The sequence below is a fragment of the Rhea pennata genome, chromosome Z (genome assembly GCF_028389875.1).
Source record: "Rhea pennata isolate bPtePen1 chromosome Z, bPtePen1.pri, whole genome shotgun sequence".
Classification (NCBI taxonomy): Eukaryota; Metazoa; Chordata; class Aves; order Rheiformes; family Rheidae; genus Rhea; species Rhea pennata.
The window spans coordinates 41,307,680-41,326,280 of NC_084702.1; the positions used below are offsets into that span (position 1 = coordinate 41,307,680).

General features: G+C 36.2%; 1 protein-coding gene across 3 annotated transcripts in view; it reads left to right on the forward strand.

The window, feature by feature from the left end:
* MCC (MCC regulator of WNT signaling pathway) overlaps nt 1–18,601 on the forward strand; it is a 198,963-nt gene that overhangs the window by 21,030 nt on the left and 159,332 nt on the right. For 2 of the 3 annotated variants that reach the window (XM_062599020.1, XM_062599019.1), the window contains exon 3: nt 10,411–10,622. In XM_062599020.1, coding sequence (XP_062455004.1) covers nt 10,411–10,622 — 212 coding nt within the window. Of the gene's footprint in view, nt 1–10,410; nt 10,623–18,601 lie in introns of those variants that run through there. The other variant, XM_062599023.1, reaches the window with a different exon arrangement.

Genomic DNA, 18,601 nt, shown 5'->3' on the forward strand with positions numbered 1-18,601 from the left:
TCCAAACAATACTTCAAAACTAAGATGGCTCCTACTGTCTTTTTTTTTATTGGATTAAGGATGATGCATGTTTCACAACTCACATTTATAATCATCTGTGGTGCTTTTTTTATATTGACTGCTTTTTCAGTACTGCCGTAGATGCATTTTTTTTTGTCTTTTTGGAAAAGAAAAAAAATGCTTCTGCCTTCAAACTGCCATACAAACTTCTATTTGCTGTCTTCCTCTGGCTGTCAGAGGTTTCTGACAATTTCTGCTTTAAAACCTTCTTTCTTGGACAGTCCTGCCAATTAGGAGTTGTAATAATGAAGGGTAAAAGACATCCTCCAGGAGTTTCAGGAGGCAGACTATATTACAGTCTCCAGATGCATCTCTCAAAGAAATCTTACTAACTGCTACTAAAAAATACTGTCGTATGATGAACATTCAGATTTGTTGATGTCCCCATTGCTCCTAGGACAATCCATACTTTTTTTTTCTTTCTTCTCCTCCCCTGTTTGCTAGTATCTTTTCATTGTACAAGAGAAGTCTAATGCATATTTTAAGTTGATGAGTTGTCATATTTCTCTCTATTTTTGAGTTGTCATATTTCTATTTTTTTTCCAAAAGTTTATTGACTTCAGGAATAGTTTTGAATGTCCTACCTTGGTATATTCTGTGCCATGCTCAAGAAGCCTGATTTTACCATACTGTAGTTATAAACCTATACACTTCCTGTTTTCCTTGCACCCTGTTTTGATTCTTGAAGATTCTGTAAGGCTTGCTAATAACTGGAAAACATATGGATGCATTCTCCCACATAAACAAAAAACAGGGTGGGAATAATAACATTCAAAATGCAACTGCTTTTTATATGATTGTAAAGTAAAACCACTGTGGCAGCACTGTCCAAGATGTTCTACAGATCTTCTCTTACAGAGGCCAGGAAACAGCACTGTAATGTAACTCAGTGATATAAACACTGTGCAGAGCATGAACATAACGAGCTGAGGAATGATACCTGCAGTCAAGCTTGACTTATGAGCTGCATATGCTTCTGTGTCTTTCATGTCTTTGAGGGCTCACGCTCATGTCCGTGTTCAGAGTTGATTCTGTTATACTGGCCAGCTTGCTATTGCTTTCCAAATCTTGTTTAAGACAGGAGACATCATTGTGTGCTATGTGTTCGTGTTCAGAGTTGATTCTGTTATACTGGCCAGCTTGCTATTGCTTTCCAAATCTTGTTTAAGACAGGAGACATCATTGTGTGCTAATACATACATATAAACTTGATGGATGCTCTTTTTTTTTTTGTTGTTTTTTTTTTGTTTTGTTTTTTTGCTTCCAACAGGGTACACTGTTTTTAATAATACTTCTCTTCAAAGACTGTTTATAGGCCTTTTCTCAAGACTGGTTTCCATGTGATGTCAGCTGCTGCTATCCCTTGAAAGCTTTTATCATATATCCATATGGAGCACATAAATTACAAAAATTCCAAATTCATTTAATTGCCGCTGAGCAGCAGGAGTCCTGGTTATCTGAAGCAAAGGAATCCATCTTCTCTGATGGGGCTTTTTACACCACAAGTTTGTATGTGATTGTATGGAGATTACCAGTTAGCATTTTGTGCAGGCTTTTCTTGTAGATGTTCACAGTTCCTTCATAGAGTGAAAATTGAGGTGTGTATCTAAAACAAAACAAACAAAAACCCAAGATTATCTTTGTTACCTGTAATCATTGCACTTCATTGTGAAGTAGAGTATAACTGGAGAAGTCCTAATTGCTTACTGAACATTTTTTTCACCAGTTAGTTTTTATTGGTGGTGAAAGGTGATTCTAATTGTTTTGCCTAACAAATGTTTCTTCTCCTGTGTTCCCAAGTGGGATGCAGAAGTAAGGAGATTGAGTTTTAGTCAAGATACAGGACTCAAGTTTCTTAATACCTAGTCATATGTGTGCTTAGTAAGCTAATCTTACATCTGTTTCTGACAACTGGACAATCAAATGAGGTAGTGTAAGACTAGATTTAAAAAATAAATCTTATATTCAAATGCCTGAATAAGGACACTTTTCATTTTATTAGAATGATTCCTTTGCTGCTTGAAAATAAGCAAATCAAGGATCTTGTTTTGTATGTTACTACTTACTCTGTGCCACTGAACTCCATGGGAGACTTTACATTACTTTCCAAGTACTAACTAGTGATTTTCGTGGAAGTGAAATTTAATGTGAACTCGTTGATGTAATATTCTTTTGACATTATTTAAAATCTAATAAAAATGAATAAAATAACTTTTGAAAGTATTGCTGGAGTCTTGCAATGACTGTATGCAACCTGACTCCTTAATGTATCACTTCAGGAGGAAATATGGGGAGAATTTCAGTTGGATGAGATCTGTTAATACAGTTCCTAGTTTTGGAGATAGAGGCACTGTGATAGGCACATGAAATCTGTGTGAATAGTCTAGCCACTGATGGAAGTGGATGGCTTAGCAAATGTAGCCTTGTAAAACAGCAGAACCGTACCTCTAATGATTTAAGGTAGGAAGTTAGCTGAACAGCTGTGGCTTCTGTCAGCTTTTTGTATTGTATGGTTTTACAGTGTTTCATTTAAAAGTTAGAATTAGATTTGTTTATTGTATGTTGTAAAGATTTGTCTAGCTCTTCACAGATAAATGACAAGCTACCTTTTTTTCCATGAGAAAGATGGCCTTTTTTCTAGTATCTGTTGCTTTTGAGGATGAACAAAATATGGTAGTTTATCAGTATGTTCTTTCCTTAGGCATGTGAGTGGTTTTTTGTACCTACTGATCTGATCTGTTTTCATATGCTAGGTGATCAGTTATGGAAGTAAGAATCCATAACAGTTGGAGGATAGTTATTAGTAATTAATTCTTAGCTAGCTCCCCTGTTCTTTACTACTTCCTTGAAAATCTGGTGTGGTGATTTATTTACATTATATGTCAGGCATGAGAATAACTCCAAGGAATGGTAGTCATTCAGGCTGAAATTAGGCTTACGGATAAGTGTAAGAGGCAGGCTAACTGGGGCAGAAGACCCATGCTTTTTGCCTTGCATGGACTCCTTATTTGACCTTACTGCAAATAAATCAATTCCAAGAAATTGATGCGGTTATTAGATTTATTTAGGCTATATTAAATTAAACACTAGGGGTTAGAGCTTGTATAGACCTGTATGTGTATTGCAGTTTCTTTTGGAGACTTTTCTGAAAAGTTCCACCCTAGAGTTGTTTGTGAAAAGCTGTTGTGAATATCTCCTAGGCTGAAATAAACTACATATGAACACACATTAATTAAAGTGGTTCAATTTATTACTTTTAAATATTCCTTTGATACTGCTATTTCTGTGCTGAGCAGGAGAATATAGTTTTGTTTTGTTTTTGTAAAAACTTAAAATAGTTCTATGAGCGGCAGTACAAATGAAGCTGAATTTCCAAGGAATTTATATCTGCCAGTTGATTTATGTTCTTCTTAAAAATGGAATACATAGTAAATTAGGAATTAAATACCAATAAAGTTACTCAAAAGAGAAATCTTCCCTGAAGAATGAGTTCTCTGGTGTCTGATAAGGCGCATACATGCCCTTGCTCACACACAGATGCCCTTCTATCCTCGCTTCTCCCTCTCTCTGTGATATTCTCTTCCAGAAATGCATCTTTGAACCCATGCAGTTCTTTGGGCTGCAAGACATTGTAGATGTTAAAGTTCCATGACTTATTTTAATGTTGTATGAAAATACACCTCCTTTTCTTTGTGTGGCCTCCTCCTTCTATCCTCCACTTCCCCCCCCCCTCCCCCCCCCCCGCCACACACACGCGCGTGCTCTGGTATATCTACTAGAGGCTGAGCTCTCAGTGTGGTTTGTTTGTTTGTTTTTTGTTTTTTTTCCCTCCTCACCAGGAGCACTAATAGAGGCTCTTGTCTCTTTCCACAGAAATTGTAGGAATGCAGTGTCTTTGAGACACTAATACCACTGTCAGATGTCTTTGAAATTACCAAATAGCTTAAAAATATTGGAGGGAAGGGGGAAGAGCAACTGCAGAAGGAAACCTAAAACAGCTGGTGCAGTTGCTGCTACCCCTAACCAGTGCAAGAAAGGACTGGCAGAGACCAGAGCATGCAGCTAATGCTTCAGCCTTGGCCTTCTCAACACTACCCGCTCTACAGAGCGCTACAGCTCTGGCTCATTTGGAGTGAACGTTCCTGCATGACCCAGTGTTGTGAATGCTTTTTAGCCAACTCCAGCAGCAAGACGTGGAGGTGTGGCTTGTCAGATGGAGTGTGGAACTGGGTTCCAGTGTTGTTTGATAACTTTTGTCCCAGCTATGCTTTCTATGCAAACTCTAATAAGCTTTAGTAACCAAAGGCTTTCAGAGAGGATGTGCTTTATTTGGCTGGTGCTCTTCAAGGATGAGCCTGTTGATGCATCCCACTCTCCAGCTTCTGTAAGATAAAGTTGTCTTGCAGAACATTTCTGCATCACCTGTCTTGTCCAATGTAGTGACATGCTCTCCACCTTTCCTACCTCTAGCATTACCAATGTAAATCTGAAATATTACAGTTCCTAGAACACCAAGCAATAAAATGAGAATATTTTGTTTGTTTGCTTTGGTACACGTGAATTAAGGTCAGATCCAAATTGAGAGCATCTTGAGTGTAAGTTGAGGAGGTTCTTTAATGTATAGAGAAAAATGTAATGTGAGAGGAAAGATTATTGCTTCTTCCAAAGTACCTATTGGACTTGAGCATTGTGTTTTATGTTCATAATATTACTCATGGCATATAAAATGCTTTCAAAGTATTCTTGCTTGTCTTTACAATATAAAAATATTTTGAGATTTTTTTCATTGAACTATTTATAAAACACTAAATCCAAGCAAAAATTATCAGAGGTGTCAGATACATTTTTCTAAGAAGTCCAAGTATTTTCCTTTTTAAAGCAAAAATAATTAACTTGGTTCATTTATCCTCTTAGATAATTACAAACAGATTTCTCCTATGGAGTAAGTTGCCTTAGTTTGTTTATCTGTGGTTTCCTTCCTTTACAGCTTGTTATCCTTATTTGCATTCCTAAGCGGAGAAGGGAGGAAATAACTTAGCCTAACATGACAACTTCTGTGTGGTGTTCATCAAACCAGATATGGGTGTAATGGGAAGGAAAAGGTCTAGTAATGATCCAACATGCTGTTCTTAGGGAGATTCTCAAAATTTAGTGCATCTTGCATACCTGTTCTTCCACAGCAGATTGTTTTCCCTCTTTTGCAGAAGTCTTCTGCAAAAGTTCTGATGAAAACTTGTTCTAGGACTGGATGCTGAGTTAAGAGTTCATTTAAAAAAATGTGTCTATGTAGTCTTTTTCAAAAACAGAAAAGCTATTTTATTCTAAATTCTCCTAGAACTGGTAATGGACACTTAAGAGAAAACTTCCTGTATTTTTGAATAAACATTCTCACCCACCTGTCTGTGAGAGGTTATTTGTAGCTATATGGAATAACAATAATAAATAGAATTTATTTATAAACTATAAACTCCACTGCAGTTAAAGTACAGACATCTTGATGTCCTGAAATGCTTACTTGAAGGAAATGATGGGGATAGTCCAAGAGGAAATTGCTTTCCTGACATATAATTAGTTGACCAGTGTGTAGGAAGCCACTACATTCTCAGCAGACAGAACGAAAGAGCAGAATTTTTCTGTATTTCAGGTGGTAAGCAGTAGTCCTTCTGGGAATAAAAAAGCTGCTTTTCTATTGGTCTAGAATATAATGAGAAGGGTTGCTCAAAAAGTTTGACATTTTTGTGGAAAATTCCTGTTTGTAAAAACTGATATTGATGTGTGACTTCACGTATCACCAAATGACTTTGGTGATGTGTGAAGTACTCTCAGACATTTGTTTTGCTTCTTGCTGCCTCACGTGGCCTAGGCCCTTTGGCTTTCAGGGTCAATGCTGAGAAGTTAGACTGTATGCACTGCCTCACAAATCCAGGGGATTTCAGATCTCTGCAACAGTGCAAAGTATCTGAAAACTCGGGTTCTGGAGGTCTTACAACTAGGACTGGAGCTTGGGAAGACCTGTACTTCTGCACTCTTGATGGTTGGGAGCGTAGAAACAAGAAGAGTGTGTGTTTCATTGAGCAGGCTGGGGGGGTGGGGGGTTAATCAGAAAGTCTATATGTTGGTATTCCAGAAATGCATGGAATTTGTTTTTGTGAAAAGGATAGATACCTGGCAGAACTTGCGGACTAAAAACCTCAGTTTTTGCCAATCATAAGTTTTGATCATTTTTATTTGCACATGTTCCATATCCTATTTTAAATATCTGTCCAAAAACAAAAGCTTGAGACAAATCAGTCATCATCATGTATCTGCTGCCGTATTATCCTTTATATTGTTTTGTAATCTGATTTAACATAAATAAATAGATTTTAAAAGTATATTTCCTGTTAAACAGGAAACATAGTTACTCTAACTGAGAGGCTATTTAGGTCAAGTACAGCACAATAACTATTGACAGTGAAGCTGGAGCTTTAGGTCCTTAGTTCTTGCAAGGGAGTGGGTTCCCTGACCTGCACAGAGCCTCCTTGTGGTTTTAAGTAGGTTTTATTTCCATTCCAGATGCAAACAGTTCTGCCAGAAGGTTTTTTGAGAACACAAAAGCACATTTATTCATTCATCCTTCTGCTTTTTCTTATTAGATTCTTACAGTTCTTCTGAGAAAAATATCACAGAGAGCAGGATGTGAGAAAATTTACATTCTGTTATAGAGAAAAAATGACAGAAACAGTTTCGGTAAGCTCCAAATATGAGTTCCCAATTTTCACTTCGCTGGTTGGATTGGCTTAGTATGAAGTTGACCCTTCTGGTCTTTGGATCAGAGCTTATTTGCAGGGTTTTTTCGTTTTCTGTATTTCAAATGAGCAGATCGACGTCTCTTCAAATTTTCAGTTTTTTTAGGAAAAACTAGGAAATCAAAAGAATACTTATGTAGAAAACATTCCTGGTTCCAAGCGTCATTTTTAAGGTTGACATTTACCCTTTAAATGTATGTGTGGCTCCACTGTATGCAGTGCAGTGTGTTTTCCAAATAGTTAAATTCAGTCTATTTTTTGTTTTCTATTTGTAGATGTCAGAACTACTCTTATTTTATGAGACTTGTACCAAGAGATAGAATAACTGACAAGTTGCAGGTGTGTTAACTAAAGTGATTTCTATACCTTTTGCTAGGTTTTGGGGGGAACTGTTTTGTTTAGAAATTTTCTGTACTTTGAAAATAAAAAAAAAATACACTTGTGGTACTAGTAATATGTCTTCATCTCCACACGTGCTAGATTTTTTCCTTTTCCTCTATTTGTAAGTCTTCCCCTAAATTGTGTAAGGCTGAAGACAGCAAATGGGACAGGAATTTTTTTCTGATTGGTTCTTGCAGCCAACCACTGCCTACTTCCGTTGGCAGAAGCATATGGATTGGGCTATGTTTCAGGACTTGCCTAATCAAAAAGTGATATTTATACTATGTTTTTAGAGAAGTTTGGTGTATTCATTCAGTCTGTTAAGGATATATTTGACTATCTTACTGTGTAATTGTAACTGTAATTATATAATTTAAAAACGATGATATGCCTTTCTGTTACTTGACTGATACAAATATTGTGCAACTAATTTTTTTTCCTACTCTGTAGTTGTAGCAGCATCATTTCTGCTGCATGCTTATTACCCGGGAAATGCCACAATGATTTTGTTTCTTTTGAGACTGAAATTTCATGTATGGTGTGATTATATTTAAGTGTAGAACAACAAGGAAAACTACAGGATGTATGCATTTCTGTAAAGACTGGTTCTTAAACATAGATTTAAGAACTATTGATTCCTGGTTACCAGATCCGCTATTAACTCTTGGTGTGGCATCATACCTTCATTCTGGTTATTACTGTAAGGAGAAAGAGCTAGGATCACATGTAATGTCAAATGCAGTATATATCTACGCTGAATTATCACCTGTATTATGAAGTTCCAGTTTCGACAACCCTAGAATTTCTCCACTAAGTTGAGACTTAAAGGGTGCATATCCCATGAGGATGGGATTCTAAAAGCCATGAGTTCTGGAATCTTTTAGGAAAATATTGGCCAAGTTTAGGATTAAGCCTGAAGTAAAATACCAGAAACGTCTTCTTCCGTGACAGTTGTCTCTTCTTGCACTTTTAGAATGTATATTTTAAATCAGGTGTACAGAATTGAACTTTTAAGAAAACTTCTTGAGTTAAAATGGTTACATCTTTCTTGGAGGGCCTATATTCATCTGACTGATAGGCGACCTCTGAGTCAGCACAATGTCACAAGTAATTTCAGTATTATAACAGATGGTGCAATCTATGAAAGCCCTTTGGGGTCTTTTTGAAAAAGCTGATGTTCTTAATTTTATTGTTATTAGTGGTGTGAGCTCTTTTGTAGACCACTGTCTTTTGACTAGTAGAAAATCAGTTACAGTGCAGATTATCTGCTGAATATACATTTAGTTCTGTGAAAACAAGAGTATTTGCATGATAATAACCTACTCTCTTAATTTTGTGGCTATAGCTGGGCAGATATCCTGGTTGTCTCCTGTGTCCTTGTCTAGCTAGAAGAAGGCAGGATTGATTCCTAGGTTCCTGAGACATCTCTGCTGCTTCAGCTCCCTTCCTTGCAGGAAACTTTTTTGTGATGTTGTAGCCACAAGAGGGCAGAGATACCTAACACTGTGTTTTGTCACACAATACACTGTACACCCATTGCAACCTAGTCATGCTTTAGAATGGGAAACAGCTATTAGTCATACCTTAGTTTGACTGTTTTGGAAAGCTTGCAGAATTAAGCTAGATTAAGTACACTGATGCGTAGTCTTGATGTAAAAGTAATTAAATCAATTTTAGTCTTTAATCATTGCCTATAGTCGTGATAATGAATCATGTTAGTTATATTAGGACAAAATGTAATTTTGTACTTAATAATTAGTACAAAATAACTGTTTCCTGTTATTTTCTATTTATATTTTAAAAGACTCGCATATTTTCTTTGCAGTAAGTCAGGGAAAACACCTTTAGGTTTTTTAAGTTGGTTTGTGATGCATAACTGCTTTACAAGAGTATTGATCAAAAGCTACAGATTAGTTGCTGTCATGCTTCTCTTCTGGCTATTTTTCTCATTGCACATTTGCAGCTTTAATTTTTTTTGGGGGGAAGGCATTGACTTAGTTGTTCATTATATAGTATATTACTGTTCCCTGCCATTTTACTAAGTAATAATTGCTGATTAATAAACACTCGCTTAGAATGCTAGTGAATATTTCAGAGAGAGAAAATAGCTCATAAGAAGGGACAGTTTTTGAGCTAACATGGTAGCATTGCTACCAATTGCTTACAGTTTGCTGATGGCATGCAAATAGAGCAATTTATAGTTTTTCTCTGCCTGTAGATCTTGATTCTGTGTTGACCTTTCTATTAACTTAGAGTATGTTCTTGGACAAGTCAATTGTTTATAATCTTCATTAGTCTGCATATGAAATATTACAATGCTTCCCAGAGTTATTAAATAATTTAGTGTATACCATGGAATATTTTAGAAAATTGTTGAATATATAACATAGCAGCATTTTAAAAGGAGACAATTGTATGGAAAGCAGAAACACCTAAGGATGAAGTAGCTAACCAATAAAACAAAATTGGAAAACTGTTAAATCCCTTGTTTTAGAGTTTAAGCCTGGCTCTAGTTATGGGGAGTTGGGAATACTGTACATAGATAAACAGTAACCCTACATCTTCATGATACAAAACCTTTCTGTGAAGCACTCATTGTTTCGTACTAGATATACGATATCTATGATATATGATAGTATTGTACTTACTTGTAATGGAACAGCTGGTGATTGACACTTCCTAGAAACTTGAACTATAACAAGCAATCCTGAGATAATGAGTAAGAAAGGCAGTGCTAACATAAAAAGGTGATAAATTGCACATGTAGAAGATTAAAATATTGTATTGATACTGCTTCAGTGAACAAAAATAGGTTAATTATATTTTTTATATTTTGTACTTAGACTAATACAGCCCTTTATTCTGGAATAATAATTGGCACGTTTTCTTTCTGTGGTTTGTAGCTGTTATAAATTATTCTATTTTTATTCTTACTGAATCGTCTTTGCAAATGCTATTATTTTCCCTCCTGAGTATTGTAATTTGGTAAATGTCCTGTGTGTTGCAAATGGTCTTTCTTTGTTTGTTTTTTTCCTTCTGGATTTGCCAGCATGTGCAAGATACGGAATAGTGGTGGGGAAGCTATTTGCTTTTGTTTCCTTTGTGGAGAGGCATGCAGGCTCATTCCTGTGTTCTTTATGCAGTGTCCATACTAAGTTGATTTTCCATTTATGCGTTTTAGGTGCCCTGTCAGGAGCCAGAGAAAGCTGGGAATATGATTCAGGAGCAAGAGATCTTCAGAGTCCTGATCTCCAGAGTCACTTTACCCTGCAAAAGCTATTGGAATATGGTGGAAGCAATGTAATTCAACAGGCTGCTCTGCAGAGACTTCTATCTCAGGCCTCAAATCTTAGCAACTCTGTTGGAGGGAGTTATTTAGAACTTGCCAACACTGTAAGTACATTTTGCCTCTGCTTTTAAGTTCTCTAGGATTTTTTTTTTCTTTTTTCTTTCTTTTCCTCCAGATCAAGCTTATTAATTCAACCTTTGAGCCTATCTGGAAGCAGTATCAGGCTGCCTTTGTCTTTCAGTTAGCAGAATGCCATTAGGTAGGTAGGTAGGTGGGTATCATCTCTGAGGTCGTAAGATAATTCCGGTTTGAAGAGAACCTCAAGAGATCATCTAGTCCAATGTCCTGTTTAAGAGTTAATGTCTAATGGAAATGATTACTGGCCACAGAGAGAAACGAACTTCGCTAAGCTGTGTTATTTAAATACCAAAAATAACAACAAAAAAACTTCTAAAAGTGTTTTTAAAAGCCTTTTAAAGTTTATATTTGTGGATATGGTCTGATCTAGAACCTAAAGTTTCCACACGCAGATTAAAAATATGTAGGTAATACTGCATATGTAAAGAGAAAAGGAGTTAAAGCCAATGGTTCCTTAAGGGAATTGTGTTCTCTTTTTTGCTAGGAAGAATAGTAAGAGATCAACTGAGGTAAATCATAAGCTCTCTGATCTTCAAAGTTAGACAGAAACATACTAAAACTAGAAAGAACAAAAAATGAATAGACAGTGTATCAATTATAAAGAAGGTAAAATAGGATGACCAGAGCAATTATAGACCAGTTAGCTTCATTTATTGGTTTCAGTATTTTTCTGGAAATACAAACAACTTTAAGTGAGTAAGAACCAGCATTTAGATCTGTAAAAGAGCAAATCATGTCTAGCCAGTCTAATATGTGTTCTAACAAAATAATAGACTTTGGAGGTAAGTGAGGACATGCCATGCATCTCTGGCAGTGCATTTGACTCTGCCTTGAATAACATGGTTGTGTTTCTCTAGCTTGATTATGACATAAATTAAACTACTAATAGGTGAATATGTAACTGGTTTGAAAATTGTGGGGCACAGGTTTCTGAATGTCTTTTTGAGCTCTTTTCTAGGCCTATGTTCTCTGATTTCTATGGAGACACTGCCAAATGCAAATCAAACTATGCGGGCAAAATCAATACTTAAAACTTTCCCACACTGAAAACTGCTGTTGTGGTCATTCATTTAAAAGGTGCAAATCTAGTTCTAGAGAAGGTAGGTGAAGCAATATACAATTTCCTGTTCAATTTTACACATTCCATAGCTTTGATTGATTTGCTTAAAAATTAAAATTTTGGAAAAATATGAGCTGTTTCCCATTTGATTATTTGAAAGGATGCAAAATTTTCTTTTACAGAAGCTTAGATGCAGCTGCTTAAGAGCAACATAGCTGAGGGAAAAAAAGTGGCTTGCACACTTGTTTATGGTTTATAAACTGTGAGTTGCTGTGTCTGTATTGCATTGTAATGAAACCTATTGCATTAGGTTTCAAGGTGGGTATGTACTTATATTTCATTTTTCTATATTCTCCTGACTGATGATGATTCACAGTCTTGGTTCTGGCTTTGGTAACCTGTTGTACCTTTGCAAATATGAAGACACAAGTGTGCAGTCTTATTCTAGAATGCAAAGCATGAAGGCTACTGTGTTGTTCTGAAAGTATAAATTTTAAAAATGCTGAAGGCTCATAAGAAATAAAGATCTCCAGGTATTACGGCTTTCTCTTTATTTCCATCTCCAAATTCCTTCGATATTTACTGCTGTGAAAAGCATGTGATCTTTTTTTTTAAACAAGCATCTGTCATGCTTATGCTTTTAAATATATTTCCTATGGTCTTTCAAACAATAATACAATAAATAGTCTCTCATTTATATGTAGATGACTATAATAATGTCTCTATTTGACTCCTGCTAAGCATGGGGTCATGAGTCATATGTAAATTTTTGCTCTGGCTGTATTAAAATGGAGACAGAGAAAGGGAATTATGGTTTATTTTGGTTTTCAATGTATTTTCAATTTATTTCATTTACACTGTTCGTAATACTGAGGGACATGCTTACTGCAGTCTAAATTTAGACTCTTCAACGAAATAGATGTAGCCTTCTTAGGGCTGTGATTTATTATGGGTACTTCCTTCTCTGTCTCTCAAATTGTTTTACCTAATTTCATTTGCCACAGTGAGAAGCCTAACTGCTTTCAGGCATTCATCTTTAGAAATAACAGGTCTCAGCTTTCATATTTTTATGGATGGATCCAAGGGGCTTTCCCATTTGTAGATGAGGAGCTGGGCAGGCCCCTTTTTACTGTAACCAGGGTTACTTCAAAAAAACTGATGGTGATTTAGTGCCTGCATTTCTTCTCTTTGGGAGTCAAGTGTATTTGTTTTGGAAAACTACATAATAGAAGGATAAAGATTTTTTTAAAAAACCATGTGGACATTTCTTTCTAGGACTTTAAATGCTCCTAAAATTAACCAGAGAGGTTTTTCTTCTTAAGAGTGCTTATGAAAAAGCAAAGCAGAGCCTCTCTATGTCATTCTACTCTTAGGAAACAGTTACTGAGAACTGAACATCTCACAGATGAACATTTACACAGGCTATATGGACACACGCTTTGAGAGCAATGGTTTTTACATTTCTTTATAGACTTTAAATTCACATTTTTAACAAAGTAATTACTGTGTTGCTGAACATAAATCAGCTAGGTACTTTCTGGTTAGCAGCCACGTGGTGAGGGGTCCCCCTCCCTTTCTTGGGTGTCTTGAAGTGTTTTTCCCTAGCATAGTGTCATTTCTGGTTATTTAATTTCCTGCTTTGTTTTTCTAACTGCCTTCTTTGATTTAAAACAATGCAGTCAGGCTAAAGATGTCCCTGTAGTGATTGATTATATACTTGTACAGCATAGGTAATATTCATCAGTCACTACATAGTGTCTCCATGCCCCTTTCAGCATTGAGGTAAGTTTTCCATGTGCAAAAGCTAAAGAAACATCAATCCACTACTGTTGTTATGTTTAAATTTTAAACAGTTAAACATTTCTCCTTATAGCTCTTCACTAGTATTTATAACTAACATGCTAACCTTAACTTAACATCACTACTTATTGGTGATGTACTTGTTCATGCCAGTTGGTTAAATACTGTTGTAAATATCACTGATAGGAGATGTGCTCCAAATGTAATCATTTATCAGCTTTGCTTTTATTATGTCTGGTTATAAATAGTTAATTACTTTTCATGGATAGGAAAGAAATCCTGTATTTCAAAGGAATTCTGTCAGGAATTTGCATATTTGAGAATTTTTTATTTGTACTTGGAGCTTTAAAGTTCGACACAAATTGCTAATGTGAATAGTCATGTAAATGTACTGAAATAACTGATTTGTGCTGCTGCATGTGTTTAGTTCCCAGGAGGCCATTCAGTCTTGATTTGTTCCCTGTTGTGCTATCAGGAGGAATAGCACTCACTTCTAGGAGATAAAGTGTTTCTGTTCTCTGAAAACTTCACACAAGGCAGCATGTAGATATGCATCTTTCACATTAGAATTCCAGTGAAGTTAAATAAGCCGAAGGAACAAGATTTGGATGTGTTTAATTCTCTTTCCCATTCTCTTTGCACAGGGTTAAAATAGACTGATTAACTTTTTCTTTCTTACTGTTTTGAGTAGAATGCGTATGGTTTTGGTTTGTTTTTATGTAAGTTCATACATGTCTGTGTTCTTACTATTAGTTTCTGTTGTCATAATTCAACATTGGTAAGATGATAGATTTATGCTTGTTGTCACAAGTAGCTACATTTACACATGTAAATCCATTGGGATGGTTTGATTTGGCATGATGACATGATTTCACGCCTCTCTTCTGGCAGTTGTAAATAACGGTTTCATTCCGAAAGTCCTGGCACACACACATTCTGAAAATGTGACCCTGAGTATCTGCATCTGTGTGGGTGGTGGTGGGGGGGTGTTTTGTTTTGTTCTCTTTTTTACTGTCCCATCTCTGAATTGGCATTAGCTTCTCATCATTATGATTAATAGAGAGAACTTCGTGTCTCTGTCTTTGGAAGTATCGTGTTTTCTGAGAACAGATATTCTTACTGTGATACTCTGTGTTAGGCAGACTTGGCACATTGTTGATTTTTCTTCTTTTTCCAAGACCATTGATCTGCAAGTTATGACAGACAGAACTGCTGTTTTGAGAAAGCTATTCTGTTTAGTTAACATGGATTTTACCGACTAATAATACTCCAGAATCTGCTATTACATTTTTCAGGGACAGATGGCTTTTTCTTTCCCATCTAGAAGATCTGCTCCATAATCAGCCAAACCTAAATTACAGTGGTCTATTTATATAAATAACTTTTGGTTATAAAATAGCACATTTAAGATGATCACTAAGTATTATGTTTATTTCAGACTGTAGTGCAGCTGATTTTGGCTAACTGCCTGAAACAGCATTAATGGGCTGTTTTATGCTGAGTCATGAGTAACCATTTGTGCACTCAGAGGTGCATATAACTTTAGTATGACTGTCATTTTATGTAATGATTTCTTGGAATGCCTTAATATGTTAAAATGTACTTAGTACTTTAGAAAGAAAGTAAAGTAGAGATGCTCACTGCTTGGGGTTTATTCACACATGATATTTTGTTTTGAGATTTAAAATGCTGAATTTAATCTCTTTCCTCTTCCAGCCCTTTCACTGGCACTTCAATCCGTATCACATTACATTAGTTATTTTGTTACTTTATATCTTACCTCCCAATTTGACTGTAAGACAACCAGGAGGTATTTCAAGTATCTTTTGCTTTGTGACTACCAGGGGATGTGCCTGTGTGACTTACAGTCTTTCCTTAGAAAAACTTCTCAGTCTAGTGAAGAAATGCCTGATTAATGTCTTTCTTGAAAGAATACTTAATTCAGTCACTGATATCGTTGGATTATCAGCTGGTAACAGGAGTCTGCTAACCATCTCATTTATGCTTTTCTTTGGCATATGTCACTGTAGTGTTAGAGCATTTAAGGAATGAAAATGATACTACTGAAAACAAAAGCCCCATAGAAATTATCTCCCTGAAAAGCTTACAACCTTGTTTATATACTGTAATTTTTTAAAGCTGTATTACTGACTTAATTTTAACTAGGCTGGTGAACATAGGTTTTAAAACTGATACCTTAAATACAGGAGGCATTACTGGTTGCTAAAGAAAGCAAAGGTGCTTTTATGGGGTGAAGAGGGGAGAGATTTCATAGAGATTTATGACTGCACGAAGGCTGGCCTTTTTCATTCAGTCAAGGAATACTTTTACAGCAATCCTAAATTTGAACTTTCTCCATTGTTTAATTTATAGCTATCAATTGTAAAGTAAGTGTGAGTTTTATTGAATCACACATGTACGTCTTTTGGGAAAGTATTTTTTACGAGAAGTGCCAAAAACGTTGAAAGTCAGATGTGTACTGTGAAAGGTAATTGAATGGTTAGTTTGCAGGTTACTTTTGTTTGGTGTCTTTGCTAATGAGAACGTACTGTTAGTTTCTCATTTCATTTCTTAGGTTTTTATGATTTTATACCTCAGAAATATTTGTAGGTTCTTTTCTGGTAAAGTCCCTTGTTCCTTCTCTCCATCTCTGTCTCTATCTCTGTTCTGTAGGATAAGACAGAATTCAGTTACTAGTGTACAGATTGATTTTTCCCAAATCATTTTGTTGAGGAATCTTCTGTTCTGTTTCACATTGAGGAACCAGTGCACTCTGTTACGGTAAACTGCTGGAACCTGGTCTCTTCCCCTCCTCCCTCTACATTTATTTGTTTTCCATGGGCTACGTGAAACTGTTACTACAATTTCTATTTCATGTCAATATGAGCTATTACTGTAAAAGTGTAAGTTAATGATTTTTCAACTGGAAACCTACTAGATAGAAAGGCCTGAAGTTGAATTTGATTCTAGTAGTCTGGACAACAGAGCCTACTCTGTGTAAAAAATTTGTGCTCAAGATAACTTATCTTTTGTGCCTTTGCTTCCATGCTAGGCATCGTTTCCATTCTGCCAGACTTAAAATAGAATGTAAGGATTCCATTAAACAGAAAACTGGTTATGGGAATATAGATTCAACAGGCGTGGTGTGTCAGAAAGCAGGCATAAAGATGGTTTTGTTTGACACTTGTATGTTTGGGGTTCTGGGAAGCTGTTTCCATCTTAGATTTCAAGCCAGCATTGTAATGGAGTTTATGTGAAGCAGGCATCAGATGTAATAAGATTATGCATTATATTTATGTGATCTTGGCTTTAATATTCCTCTAATAGTGCTCAGTTTATTCATTTCTCTCCTATAAGTTAAAAGCAGAAGTTTTAGATTAGATCTGCCAGGACTCATCAATGTTGTGTGAACCATAGTTTTTCTGTTCTTTGCGCTTACTACATCATAACTGAAATAAAATGAACAAGAGGAAAATAACAAACTTCCAAGAAAACTCCCTTCAGTAGCATATTGACACTATTTCTTTCTCTGTGGTAAATTATTACTGTATCGCCCCCCTCCAACAACTCTGTGCTGTTTTTTCTTTTTTTTTTTTTTTTGAGAATCTTATTACTATCTGTCTGCAGATGATCAGAGCACTAAGTGACAGGTGTCACCACGGTGCACATTTGTTCAGACAGCCTTTTAATAGGTGTTCTTGACTGAGGCTTTTAATTGGATCTTTTATGTTACAGTCAAGCAGTATCCATTACAAGCACGTAACAATGGTGGAGTATACAGAATGATGAGTTTTGAACCATCTCTGCAGTTGTAATTGGTGTTGATAAGTGGTGTGGGGCAATTGGATGCTATAGGAAAGAGGCTGTGAATAAGCATATGTAGGTACGCTGAAGGTCTAGGGAGCAAATTTCTTAACTTTTAATTTAACTTAATTGCAAGGATTTTAGTCTCTGCCCCCAACTTTGTTCACTGCTTAAGAAGCTGGCTTTATGGATCTCATTTTGTTTGTTCTAGTTAAGGGGAGAGCTCTGACTGATGCAGATGTTCGGTTCTTTTTATTTTTCCACAGGTTTTTCTTCATTTGTCTGAAATGAAGAGCAGTTCACTTGGTATGTTGGGCCAGTGCCACTGCACACAGCTATGTAGAATATAGTATTAATATTGTGTCTTGCTTGGCAGTGGAAGGCTACATCTAAGGCCAAGGATCAGTCTGTTGTAGCAGCATTAACCTCCTGGATTCCCATGTGCCAAAAAGATTACCTTGTAGCGTTAGTCAAGGGAATTTCTCTTTTAACCTGACATTGCTGCAGTTGGCAATGTTGAGTTTCTGTGAATCCTCATCTATTAAAAAGATCATAAGACTTTCTTCTCCTCCCCTTTTGTACACATAGTAAACTTTCATGTTTTGTTTACGTTTTGTGAGAAGAAAGTGAAAATATTTCCACTGTGAACAATAAAAGATGGACTCTTGGTGTTTTCCAAGTCATTGCTAGTTCTGTTATAATGGAATAGCCAACCATTATCCTACCAGCCAAGTGAGACAAGGCAGATTTCCATAAATGCCTATCAGTGCCATGATTAAATTAGTCAAGAGGCTCCTGCTCTCTGGAATCATCTCTCTGCCACTGTCAGGCCTGGGGCACTAAGCTGAGCCAATTCAGAATGCTGCCACCATCCAAACTCCCAGCTCTTCATGTTTGGTATTTTTTTTAATGAGCGTATGGTTGGCAGCACAGCTGTTTGGGGATCTGTTTTGGTGCTGGTGCAGAGAGAATGGTAGGTGAGCAGTTCTGCACATGTGCTCTCTAGCTCTCCCTCTTTCTACACTTTGTGAAGAAATGTTTCAGCATGATTACTTCATTTTGGACTAGAAAAGCATAATGTCCCTTTGCAGCTGGGAGACAGATTATAATAATAGCTGTGTTGCAGTATATTGCAAAATATTGCAAAAACAGAGAAAAACTCTGCTTTTTGTCATGGTAGGAAGCCATAAAAATAAGCTATTTGAATTTTAGGAAAGACAATTTCTGTTCTGTGAAGAATTCATAATGAAATATGAACCCGACTGGTGTACCCAAGCAAGG